At 39.8% G+C, this 13,600-nt stretch overlaps 1 protein-coding gene across 1 annotated transcript in view; it reads right to left on the reverse strand.

Moving 5' to 3' along the window:
- Positions 1-13,600, reverse strand: part of LOC138214832 (CUB and sushi domain-containing protein 3-like) — a 337,499-nt gene that overhangs the window by 48,233 nt on the left and 275,666 nt on the right. Inside the window, 14 exon segments of the mRNA XM_069176654.1 lie at positions 1,014-1,202; positions 2,348-2,557; positions 2,806-2,922; positions 3,615-3,684; positions 4,250-4,368; positions 4,469-4,573; positions 6,883-6,979; positions 7,480-7,604; positions 7,858-8,061; positions 8,531-8,626; positions 8,746-8,859; positions 12,670-12,786; positions 12,899-12,974; positions 13,433-13,551. Coding sequence (XP_069032755.1) covers positions 1,014-1,202; positions 2,348-2,557; positions 2,806-2,922; positions 3,615-3,684; positions 4,250-4,368; positions 4,469-4,573; positions 6,883-6,979; positions 7,480-7,604; positions 7,858-8,061; positions 8,531-8,626; positions 8,746-8,859; positions 12,670-12,786; positions 12,899-12,974; positions 13,433-13,551 — 1,758 coding nt within the window.

A 13,600-nucleotide genomic window follows, 5' to 3' on the forward strand; every position in this document is an offset into this window, starting at 1 on the left:
AGTGTTAATGCTTTAAAGTCTATTTAAAATGGAAACAAGAACACCAATCAAATTAATGCAGTTGCAGGTCATAACATTTTAATAATGTTATACAATTATATAATTCCACCTCTGCAATTAACTGTAAATGTATAAGAAAAACATACCTACTATTTTCTAATTACTTCCATATTCATTTAATCTATTTCTCCAACTGAGTTCAATATATACATTCTCGAAAGTTCAAAAGTTAAATTTTTTTTTTGGTATTTCGGTACCTATTTTGCTGTTACTTTTTTCAAAACCAATATTATGAGATAAAGTTTTGAGAAAAAGAAAAATACATTACACATTATGGTACAAATCTTTAGTTTTCATGCAATTTAGAGTGGGAGAGTGTAACCCAGGTTGTTTTCTGTAGCTTCAATTAACATATCTCCCCTAAATGCCTCACATGCAAGTTATCTCTAGACTTCCAATTTACCGATGTTCCCTAAACACCTCACATGGAAGCTATTGCTTGATGCAACAATAGACGCTCACTTCACGGCAGCACACAGAGAAGCCTCCAGTTATTGTAACGTAAGTAACTCAGACAGGTGTGTGGCCAATTTTTTTTTTTTTAAAAGAGTGAAACAAGGTTCTCTGATGTACGACTTAAGCCGCATAAGCTGAAAAGAAAGTGATTTACGCAGGCTGCCCAAGTAGAGGCTAACTCTATCAACGGCTGTGTGTGTGTGCATTTTTAGATGCTTGATATTACCGAACAAACTCGGTCAATGCCATGAAAGTATAACATTTCAGAACCCAGAACACGTATATTTTAAATTCCATATTTAAAACATACATTTTGTTCGTCAGAGAAAGTGAACTCTTCAATATTAGTAGAACTAACGGGAATGAAGTGACTTCACAATACCACACTGGGCTTTCCTTTTTTGGAAATGTATGAAACCTCTTAGATCAAATGGAAATACTATGGCATCTATTCAACACTGAGACAGTTAAAAGGAACAGAGATAATCATACATTACCTTCACATCGTGGCAGTGGGTGGTTCCAGTTCCTGCTGATTCCATGTAAACATGTGAGTGAAGCTTCTCCAATCAGGGAATATCCAGGCAGACATTCAAACGACACCGTCATCCCAACGCTGAAATCTGTGCCAATCACGATGCCGTTTCGAAACGGCCGAGGGTCTGGACAACTCTGGAGCTGGTAGGCTGGAGAGATGACAACATGAATTCATCCAGAAAAACAGCAACAACACAGAAGTGGTTCGTAAAATTGCACTGCTGTGAGTTGTAAAATATGACCGAGAGCTGCAGTGTGATACAGCTGTCTTTTCTGCAACTGTCCAAACTGAAAACTCAAGATCAAGTCAGTCGACCAATAGTCAGTCAGTAAATTAAATCTGTCAGATAGCCCCAGTAGGTATACATCAGAATGTGAAAATAACAACAAATAGACAAGACAATCAATCAAATCAAGCTGTCAATAACAAGTCAAAAACACAACAATGATAATCAACGTAAAGTTACTAACGCCAGACCATGTTCAAACTTCCATTATTTAATTTCTGTGGTCTCTACTGGTCAATGCTACAAAATAAATTTAGAATCCCTACAACCAGGTGAAACTGCTGGTCCAGTACATTAAAGTACTCTTGAGTATGTTAAATGATCTTTATCCTCCCTCTTAAAAGCTGTTTGTCTGAAGAAAGTTAATTCTTGTTTAAGAAACCGATTAATGGCAATCTGCAGCTGAAAGGAACACTGAAATATAAAATGTCACACTAAATTATTCACAGCCAACATTACATTATTCAGGAATTCGTTTGACTGAACATGTTACTGACAAAACATCAGTAGCAATAATGAAAGTGTAAATAATAAAACTTCTAGCATTCACATTTGTCCTGTTTTAAAACACTCTGGCAGTCCTACTGTCAAGAGATAAAAGGTATTATTCATCAGCCGCAGCAATTTTCACATTCACAGAATTAGGCACACCAAATTTAGGCTATCTACAAGACTGCTCAAATACGTTTCAGTACCAGATCAAATAAATATAAAAGTAATCTCATCACTGAAATGAATACCAAATTTAGGACCTGTGCACATCCTATAATCTTTACGGCAAGCTGCTTCTAAAGTCAAGAAACATTTTCATCACTGGAGATAATTTTGCAGTTAATTGCTCCAGAGAAATGAAGTCACAGTCAGACAGTTGTTTCCACATTGGAAACAGTTGGTGTTTTTGGCTAAACAAGCAGCACAGTCAGAGATGTCTGCTCTTGTTTACTTCACTGAGGAAATGATCGATGTAAACAAGATGTTGGAGAGGAACTTGTAGAAACAACAGTTACCTTGATACGTGATGTGGAACCCTGGTTTGTTTTGTGAATAGTCGCTGTGGAAAAAGAAGCTGGTTTGGTGGGTGGTGCTGAACAGAGGTTTGGGGATGACTGGACCACTGAAGCGGTCGATGACCGAGCCCGTCTCCAGTGTTCCACTGCGGATCTCTAAGTAATCGTGGATCGCTTCAGTAGAGAAGTTAAAAAACTGCAGATGGATCCCTGAGAAAGAACAACACGGTTCACGTCATGATAACAAGTGAGAGTGAGACTGGCAATGAAACCTTGCACAAGCTTTATGTCGTCAACGATGTGGGAAAAAACAACACTAACTGATTGATCAAATGACTAAATCAACAAATAGATAACATCAACGGCGACACACAAACAGAGAAAGCAGATACTAAGGCAAACGGGATAAGATTCGCAGATGTTTTTTACTCAAGTTGAAAATTGACAGTGTTTCTTACCGAAGCCGACAGGTAAATTGACCGTCCATGTGCAGTCTAATCCACTGGGGTAGTTGCCGGGGTAACCTGGACTTAGAATGACTCCACTTACATCTGTCATAGACCCACCACACTGGGCTGTATACACAGAAACATGTAAGCACCCACACACAGACACACACAGACACGTAACACAGAAAAGAGGGTAAATGATGAAATCATGGTTTAGTGTTGAGAGCAACACATCAAAAGCTATTGGCTGACCTCACTGAGGGCAACAGACATGCGTCTCCTTCTAAAAGACACCACTACTGACTGGACATTTTCAGTATCTTTAACCTGACGTCTTGTATTGTATAATATAAAACGTCTTTAATAAATAACCCCCTTAAATTAATCAGCATTGTGCGAAGGAATGTGTCCAGAGCTTGTTTTCTCTGATTCGCCTCGGTGCATGCCGATGCTTTAGTACACTCCTCATGTTTATGGCAGAGTCTGACTTAGCTTTGCATCAGTTTAAAGGCCTAATCATATTCTGCACAGAATACTAAATACTCAGCTCATCACAGAAGGGTAAACTGATCAAACAGCTTATTTTCCAGAGGGTCAGAGGAGACAAACGGAGAATGCTTGCATCATTTCTGCACCACTGAAGTTTTGCATGTTTCTCAGGATCTCCAGGCTGGAATGCATGCATGTGTGTGTGTGTGTGTGTGTGTGTGTGTGTGTGTGTGTGTGTGTGTGTGTGTGTGTGTGTGTGTGTGTGTGTGTGTGTGTGTGTGTGTGTGTGTGTGTGTGTGTGCATGAATGTTGTGCAGGAGAACACCTACCGAGACACAGCGGTACAGGGTAGTTCCATCTTCTGACAGGTCCGGGCATACAGGTGATGTGGGCATTGCCCTAAAAATGTAAAACCAGACGCAATCTATCACCATAAAAGCTTTAGAAAATCACCACAGATGAGATTGAACTACTTTGGTTTGAAAGTGCTTTTTTATTTGCTCCGCAGAAATCATGCACTGCAACAACAAGACATCTATATTAATTCTGAGGGTGTGTATATTAAGCACAAGGCAGGCAAACCTCCATTAGAGCGCTACAGTATGCTGCACAGAAATTGGGCAGACCACACCAGAGACATACATTATTCAGAAGTTGTGCAAACCACACCAGAGTTGCATGTTTAGTACGAGCCGTGATAACCACCCGAGAGTGGGGTTTCCCTTTGATTCAGTTTAAATAGTTCTTGGTTTGTGCGGGCCGGGGATAAAATGAATGAATGGCAGCACATCAGAGAAGCTGAGCAGACTTTAATGATTGAGCATACATATCTGGCGGTCGATTTGCATTAAACAACTTGTGCACGTGTTCATTCTGTGTGTTCTGTATCTGAAATGGCCTTCATCCATTTCCCTCAGTAGATAGTCTGGATCTATACAGGTGGACATAGAGGGAGAAGCTTTACCTGAAGAGAGTATCCTTGTTCACATGAGAACTGTACAACGTCCCCCACCATGAATCTGTCTCCTTGTCTAATTCCATAGTTTGGAGTCTGCGGCTCTGGACATGACTCCAGACCAATAGCTAAAAAGAAATGTGAAATAAACATTGTCAAAGTTACAGTCATTGCTTTGTATATATTGCATTGACAGCCGATAAAGCCTTGTCAAAGATAAACATGTACCTGTATATTCCAGGTGAAATCCAGCAGCTGAGACACTAATATCAGAGCTGAAGCTGAGATAGAGGTTGTTAGATGTACTATTCAGGAGAAGAGGGATAGTGGTGCCTGAAAGCAGCGAGAGAAAGAGAGGAACACAAGACCATGATCGCATTTTTTTAAATTTCTTTAACCGAGCCTTAAAAGCAAATGATCTTGGTTATCTGACAGCAAAAGGAAACACCCCACCCCACTCCCCCCCAAAACCCACATTTTCACTTTTCTTGTCAGTGAAGTGCTCTCGAAGGAAGGAGAAGGGAATTACTTTTATTTGAGACATCTGTTTCATTTGAAAGCATTTTTCAAATGTTGGCTTGACCTACTTAGCGTGGCAGGGGAAAGTACAAAGTGAAGAAACGGTACGGCGCAAAGGTGCCACCGTGCAGCGGTGTGACTGTCAAGGCCCTTCACAATAACATATTAGATGGTGTACTTTAATGTAAAAGAGCTTATTCTAATCTCCTTATCAGTGGAAATGTCTTTGTCTTGACTTGCCTCAGTGTGAACAACATCTCGTGATATTAGCAACTTGTGGAGTTTGTTTATTTTCCAGAGGACACTTGGCTGTGAGAAAAGGTTGTATTTTGATTTACAGGGTGTTTCTGTTTTTATTTGATTCATTTGCAGGTGTGTTGGTGAAACTAATCAAAGTTCTGGAGACATTCCACGAAAAGAACGGTGAATTAGGTCGACAAATGTTATTGGTTGCCTGTTGTGAGGGGAATTAATTAGCAGGTTTTTGAAGAGTCTGCAGCCCCCCTACTGGTCCTTTTCACATTCCAGAGTAAATCGCATTCATTATTGTGACAGAAAATAAAAAATGATTTTTTTTTCTTTAATAACAGTTGATAAATGATGATGAATAATTAGCTGCATGGATTTAACCATAACAGTTGTTTGGGTATGTATGATAATATTATTTAAGACTTATTAACCCTATAAAAAAAAAGCTTTATGATGGCTCTGCATGCATTTACTCATTTAGGATATCATTAGATGAAAAATGGAAAAAGTATCATGTCATTTCATTGCTCACAATATAATCTCTTAGCCAGTTTGTCATGAAGATGTCAAGCCTTCTCAGGGATTATTTAACGCAACACGCAACAACACGCAACACCCAGATTACTTTGCTTTCCTAAAAGCAGTGACGCCTCCCCTTTCGGACAGCGGACTGAATTATATGATTGAGTGAATCCGAAGGAAACTTTCACACCCAGACTCAACACATTTTTTGGCTGAACATGAGCTGCTGCAGCACTGGAGATGAGACACTTCCCCTGTAGTCGGTGTGGCCATTCAGACCAGCTACACTAATGGCACATTTATGGGCACCACTCTTTTTGGTACTTAAATCCTTTTTTCCCTGCAGGCATAGAAGACAAATACAGTGTTCGTTGTTTTTTTTTTTGCATGCTTGGGTGAAAAACAGGCAAAAATGTAAAAGTTTGTATATATAAAAAAAAAAAAAAAAATTTAAATTGACATCATCAGCAATATGTTTTTATGAACAATAATTTCGCTTTCGGATGGGAGTGACCCATCTATAGAAATACCGCTGCTATAGATGGAAATTAGGCTATAAAACAGGAAAACAGTTACACCTTAAAAAACAGAGCGGTAAAATCTGCAGTTTTATTGCTCTTAATTTATAATGATAAATCAATGTAGCAATTGCAGTTAGGGGTTATGCCTCTTATATGTTTGTTTTATTGTTCATATTCAGTTGCAATTATTAAACAGTGACATTTCCTAGAGGTAATCTTAATCCTTAGGGTAGCGCTAATAACGTTGCCCAATAAATTTTGATAGTTGTCATGGAATTAATGCGTTTGTCAGATCATCTCATAGGTTGCTTGGGAAATCTTTAATAGAGAATTAGGCTGTAAAAGGATCAATTAAGCCACACAAACGTCTCGTATGTCTTTCAAGGAATCACAGATAAACAAGCAGGTGTCAGTGCATGTGTAACTCAGCTCCCGCTGGGACACTCAAAATGCAACCAGTTTAGCTCTAATTGCAGTCTCAGCAGGGGGCCACATGGCCAGCATCTTGTTTGCCTCACAACACCATGACATGAAAAAAACATTTCCTATCATCGGCCCTGCCTTAAAAATGTTTTTAATTCTACTTACAAATTTAACCACAACCATCACTAAGCTGTAGCTGTGACAGACACTTCTTAGATAAAAAATATTGAATATTGTTCAGTTACTCAACCGAATTAACTATTCCAATCACAACTGTCATGTTTAATTCTATAGGAGTTATCAAATTTGTAACTAAAAATAACAAAACAGTTTGCTGGCAAAAATGGCCATGATATGTGTAACGTTTTTGAGTAACACTATAAAACAAATATTGAAAAAACAAATTACCAGAGTAGCTGCCCAGTCTTGGTGCGTGGTTGTCGGCACCGTCGTAAAAATCCAAAGAGTCCCAGTTATGCTCAGTAGCAAAACTCACTATTTGAATCTGGAGAGAAGAGAGGTGAAGAGAAAGGTGAGAAAGAAAATAAATTGTTCTACTTAGCTCTTTATTCACAGTTTTTTTTTTTTTTATAAAAACAAACAAACACCTACATTGTTATCTGATTGCATCTACTGGTACAATAGTCAACACAATTTTTTAAATTCTAAATCCAAATCAGTTAAACAAGCATCATCATTTGACATACTATAATGTTGGAGGAAAAACTAAATGTGTGGAGTCAAACACTTTTCACAGACTCCACTTTGTGTAAGAGGCATCTTTGCCTTTGTATTTGTCCGTGAGAGCAGTTTAGCTTACACGTAATCAGGTCTTATCTTTCATGATTAGATCCTATCAAGTTATCTCCGGATGGCCCCTCTCTCAGAAACCATCCATCCATTCATCCTTCTAATAATATCTTATCTTTCCGGAGATCCTGCCTGCTCAGCTTTTAAGCCAATGATACATAGGTCAACCAGACTGCAGCATGTGACAGGTAGTACCTGTATTCCAGCCCCCTCTGGAACGGAGACCTTCCACACACAGTTCTGATTGTTGTCGTACGGCTCTGGGTAGCCAGGCGACAGGATGGTCCCACGGCGAGAGGTCAATACACCCCCGCAGGGAACTGGGAGAGAGAGAGGAGTGAGCAGACAGAGCAGAAGAGAGGAGAAAGCTGAGGTTAAAACAACACTTTGTCTGCAAGTTACCAGCCTTCCCCCACTGCAGAGAGGGAGACCGAAGAGCCCCGGGTAGACTGAGAGTGAATGCAGATTTTCAGTTAACTGTATTAACGAGTGTTGCATACTGACTGATGCTGACACTGCATTTAGAACAGGGACAACTTCTGTTATGTGTGTAATTTTCAGACTTATATTTACCTATACATGTTGGCAGGGTGTCGTTCCACTGTGCCAGGTTGTCCGGTACACTCTCACAGCGAATGGCAGTGGAGCCATGAAGTATGTAACCAGGGTTGCACTCAAACTGCACCAGCGAGCCAACTGCGAAGTCATTACCGAGACGTTTCCCGAAGCGTGGCTCGGGGACTGAGCTGCACTGAGTGGAGCTGGTTCGAGGTACAGCTGAAAAAAAAAGAAGAAGCCCAAAACCATTAAAAAGTGTAAATAGTGAGTCCACATGTACTGTTATTGTTGCGAGGCCTTGACACTCTTGAAAAGCATACGTGTGTCAATTTAGATGAAATAAAGATGAAATACATTTAAAAAAAATATAACTTAACAGAAACATTAACAGACACTTCTGCCAAATGCAAAGGATCTCCGGGGAGAGTAAAGTGTTATAAGGTGGTAAATACCTCTACACACACACACACACACACACAAAAACCAACACATGGCTACTGTGGTAAAATCTGCTTTCAAAATGATGTACACAATCCAGTTTTGCAAATCCTAAAACCTACAAAATTCAAATAAACATTTCTAATGGAACTGACAATATCTATTGAAGAAAAAAACATATATCACCACTAATAATAACAATGATAATTTAAAAAAAAAAAATAACTTGGGCTATGTGTGCATCCCTGACCTTGGTAGACAAAGTGAAATCCCTTTGCAGTTTCTGGTCCAACTGTGGTGAACTTTATTGTAATCTGGTTTCCAGAACTCAGAGGGAGAGATTCACCTGGAGAGATGGGGGAAAGAGACAGAGATAAAATCAGAAACAGTGAGACGAGGTTAGAGCTGGGGTTATGTGTCTGTCTATTCATCTATCCTTATATCAAGCAAAGCATCCATCCTCACCAGAGTGAGACCCGGAGAGAGAAGACAGCAGTGTGTTTTGTTGAGTGGGTCCGTCGTAGATCTCCACCACATCGTTTAGAGACGTCTGGAACATCACAAACTGACCAAAGAGAACTGGAGACCAAAGAAAAGGGGGAAAAAAAACGACAGATAAAGAGATGAGTTCACCACAACTGAATGTTGGAAAATTATTATTCCACGCCACTGTCCGCCCCTGACCTTCCAATGATAAAATTAACCTGTAATACCTCATTTAAATTTTATTAAGCTGCAGTGTCAACTTCTATTTAAGGCCAACTATTGGAACAAAATTACGTATCAGCACACTTAATAGTCAAAACATCACCTTATCTTCATCATGCACCAGTCAAATCCCTCCTTTCCCAGCCATACGTCAATTGCTTACAGTCTAACGTTGTTGTCAGCTAGCATGATGTAACTAATGTTGGCAAAAACTAAATTACATGGCAACACATGCCAAAATGTTTTTCTCTCTTTTCTGCTGTATTTCAAGCAGGGAAACTGACTGAAAGGCATATTACAAAGGTGATAACCAGTCCAACTTAAGTCACAAGTGCTGCCCACACAGACACAAGGATCAATCTTGTGTCTCCAAATAGGAAAACATGCCTGCAGTCGGCCATTAATTACATGCTACAATGCAGGACAGATGTGTTTCTTTGCCTCAGTATGATGGAAGGTGAAAATACTTTTGCAGTGGCCAGGAGCCCAGAACTGCCATAGCAAGATATTCCTCTGCTAAACCATGAATTTTACAGTGCAGCTGTAGCGGCAGGTAGCATTAGACAGTTCCCCAGAGGCCCGAGGGCCCGCATTTCTTACAACAAGAACAATTCGCTCTGTCTCAAATGATCACCGTATCTTCAAAGCAACCATTAGTAGCTTTTAGATGCAAATCTGTAAGAGTAGTTGTATAAATGAAAACGTGTTTGACTCCAGCACAATGAAAAAAATGTCCTTCAGGATAAATTACATGTATTTGAAGCTCTCTCCCCCCTTTGACTACGCACATACAGTATATCACCTCGACATCTCTCCCTCCCTCTCTCTGTGGCCCCAAAGGCTGAGGTGTAACGGATTAAATCTGAACATTGCCAAGGATTTTCAGCTATAAGAAGGTCACTAGTCCCTTTGTACAAGGCTGTTTCTCTCTGTAGATTTCGATTCATGCTTTAGCCGCAGTTTACTAAAACATTGCCGTGACTCACAAAAGATACCCTCTGTGCTTTCAAGTAAAACCTCATTTCATGTTAAAATAATAACAAGCCATACAGACGGCATTGATTTGTCCCTGCATCCCTGTAAAGGGATTTAATCAAAAGAAAAATATTCAATCAAGATTTTAGCTGCAGAAGGCTAATTAAACTAACCATTTCTTGTTGTATTTTGTAGGCCTGTCATGATTGTACATGAGGATATGTATAATGGAAGGGTGTTGAGCAAACATAAAGAGTGACACGATTCTGCCTGTCAGCAGAAACACTGCCCTGCCATGTGCAGACTTTTCTGAAAATCCGAGTGATTAAAGTTTCCATCGGTCCATGCTGTGATATCGACATAATGCACAGCAGGTGGAGGAGTTCATAGCTGAAACTGTTTCAAAACAGCAAACATTTCCAGCAGAAGGACACCCATGCACCACCACTCACACAAGGATTCATAAAGTGTTATCGCACACAGGGAACGGCTTCAGGTATCACTGCAGAATTTCTCTCTAATACTGATATAACAAAAGACAACACACTGTATACAGTATGTAGCAACACATAAAGACACACACACACACACAGATGATCGCAGCAGCGTTCACCGCACGGCTCATTGGTAGTGAAATGCCTTTCTACTGCAGTCCCATGCACCGTTGAGATCTGGTCAGTCATCTGGACCCCAACATGTCCAGCAAAGTCTGAATCAGTCCACTGGACATGTTATCAGATGATTGAAAATGTTTCACTGTTCATTTGAAAAGCTTCTTCAGCTCTTAGACATCAGATGGAGGAAACGTGGGCATCGATCCCTTTGGAGCTGCCGTGCCTCCTGATGAGCTGCCTGAGTGGGTGTCCTCAGCCACGTAATCCTTCAACAGGAGGCACGGCGTCTTCGAGGGGGATGTATGCCAAGGGTTTCCCCCACCTGGTGTTAAAGCTGAAGGAGCTATTTGCATGAATGGTGAAACGTCATCAGCTATTTAACAACCAGTCCAGTGGTTCGATTTCAACATCGCTGATCATCAAGCAGTTATAAACAGCACAGTTATTGCAACCTTGAGCCTGTAACCTTCAGTTGCAGTAAGATTACAAATTATAGACAAGTTATTTCATATAAGAATGACAGCTGCTTGTAAAATCTGGGCAGCACTACAATTTGACAAAACAATCTGTCTCTCGCCTTGTGGGGAGGCTCTCAGTGTGTCTTATACAATATGTAGGTCAACCAAATGTTAGCTCATCTCAGTCAAAATTCCTACATGGAGCTGACACTCCACGAGCCACGATGCAAATATAATGAGACAACGACCATCAACACCCTGAGGGAAAGCCGCTATTTATTCATAACACCACAGGGCATAATTGGACATCATATCCACCAATTAAGGATTGTTTGTTAAAGCTCGAGTTACACCCAATGAGCCAGTCGTTCTTCTGATAGTCAGTCAACCATTGATGCCAATACTGTGCTAGTGTGATACCATGAGAGACATTAGAGAAGATTAAATTCATATTTTCACAAAACAATCCCAAACTTATTGTCCACTTACAGGCTTTATCCAGAGCTTTTAACCATATTTTCTGATGAAAACAATTTCAAACTCTTTTCAAATTCAAAAGTAAACTTTTGTGCTTAATTTTTTGGCAACATGGACAAGAAGCCAGACAAGTTCTATAAAATCCTTAAGGCTATTGAGTCCATCTCCATTAAGACTCCATGTAATATAGTTGAAACCTCAAGAAAAAGCTGATATGAAGCTCTCAAAGTATGAATATAATTGATCTCATTATTTATTATCATTTCTAAGATCAAGAATGACCTCTCATGTTTAACTATTGATATAGTTTTCACTGATAACAGTGTATATCTAATTTGCATTGGATTACATTGTAAAATGAACTCTGTATTATGCATATTTTTAGGTATATTTAAGATGAATATAACTAGAGTTTGATACTGACATTAAATGTCGGAAAATAATGTTAATAGCTGCAGTAACAATTAACGCCTTTTTACACATTACTTCTTGACAGCACCCTTCCAACCCTTCCTTTCGTCTAATGACTAGTCTCACAGCAGAGCTTCACTTAATGTGAAGAATCCTCTACAATATTCATATCTTCATAATGTTTCATTTCTGTCTGGCTTAAGGACCACCGATCAAATGTGGCAAGATAAAAACAGTCTCATCGTTAAATGTCACTTCAATTATGAAACCCTGACCTGGAATCAAATAAATGCCCAAGCAAACCTCTTTTCATCACGTCTAATATCTCTGCTAGTTTTTCACCGTGCTTCAAAAAAAAAGCCCAAAGGGGTCCTTAAGGGGTTTGTGGAGCATCCCCATTAAACATCAGACAAGTTTTAATGTGACTTTGTTTCACTGAGAAAAAGACAATAAGAGAATTCTTGTCAAGGAAAATTGTGATCACAGGTTTCATTCTTGATGTCTTCTCGCCTACCCTTCAGAGTGCTATACACTGTGTGTACACTTGAAGTTTTTTTTTTCAAGAATAAAGCAGAAGTTACTTTAATACTGATAACTTTCATATTCCATATTTTTACTGTGGCACACCCAGTTGATTTATACAATCATTTAATTATATGAAATATTCCAAGATATTACTCTCCCATACAAGATACTGTAAATGCAACTGCATGTCTGCACTGCGATGTATGTGTGGATGAACTTACCGAACTCTCTAGGTACAGCTATGGAGTAGATGCAGGTCTGTCCATTAGTATAGTTTCTGGGAAAGTTTGGAGATAAAACAGTCCCATCTGACCCTGTAGAACGACTTCCACAGGGAGCTGGAGATTCACACAAAAACAAGCAATGAAACATAGAATTACACTCACATACACATGAAATAAGAAGCTGTTGAATTGAAATAAGTTTAATGAATTCCAACTTCTTTTTTACCTTGACAACTAGGCAATGCTCTGTTCCACCCAGGTCTGCCATCATCCCCCATACTGCAGGTTAGAGTAGAATAGCCCTAAACAAAACAAAAATTAAACAATTTACTGTGAGAAAACCAGTCCACACAACCTAGCACACATCCAACTCGACCAACCAACCACCTGTCCGCCAATCAGCTAATCACTCACCCATCAACCAACCAACCAGCCCAAGCAGCCTAAGCAGCCAGCCAACCAACCATACACTCATTCAACCAACCAACCAATCAACCAACCACCTGTTTGCCAACCAGCTAATCAACCATTCATCCACACAATCAATCACTCATTCAAAAAAAAAAAAATCAACCCACCAATCAAATAACCATCTGTCCTCCCATTCTACCAAAAATCAAAGACCCAACCGACCAAAAAAAAAACAATTAACAATCCATCGAGCAAACCAACCAACCGAAAAAGAACCACCCAACCATTAAATTAACCAAACAACCAAACTCACAGCCAGCCAACCGATCAGTCATCCTGCTGTTTGTACCTGCAAAACATATCCTGCTTCACAGTAGAAGGTGACAGTGGAACCAAGTTTATAATCGGATCCCAGCCTGGTCCCGTTTAGAACCACACCTGGGTCGAAGCAAGACTCCCTCAGCTTGGCTGGGCAGAGAGAAAGAGACCGAGTGAGTTAGAGAGAGGATGAGGCAAA

Source organism: Embiotoca jacksoni, unplaced genomic scaffold, assembly GCF_022577435.1.
Source record: "Embiotoca jacksoni isolate LCO1_2020_lvr unplaced genomic scaffold, fEmbJac1.0.p SCAF_7, whole genome shotgun sequence".
In the NCBI taxonomy this organism is placed as follows: domain Eukaryota; kingdom Metazoa; phylum Chordata; class Actinopteri; family Embiotocidae; genus Embiotoca; species Embiotoca jacksoni.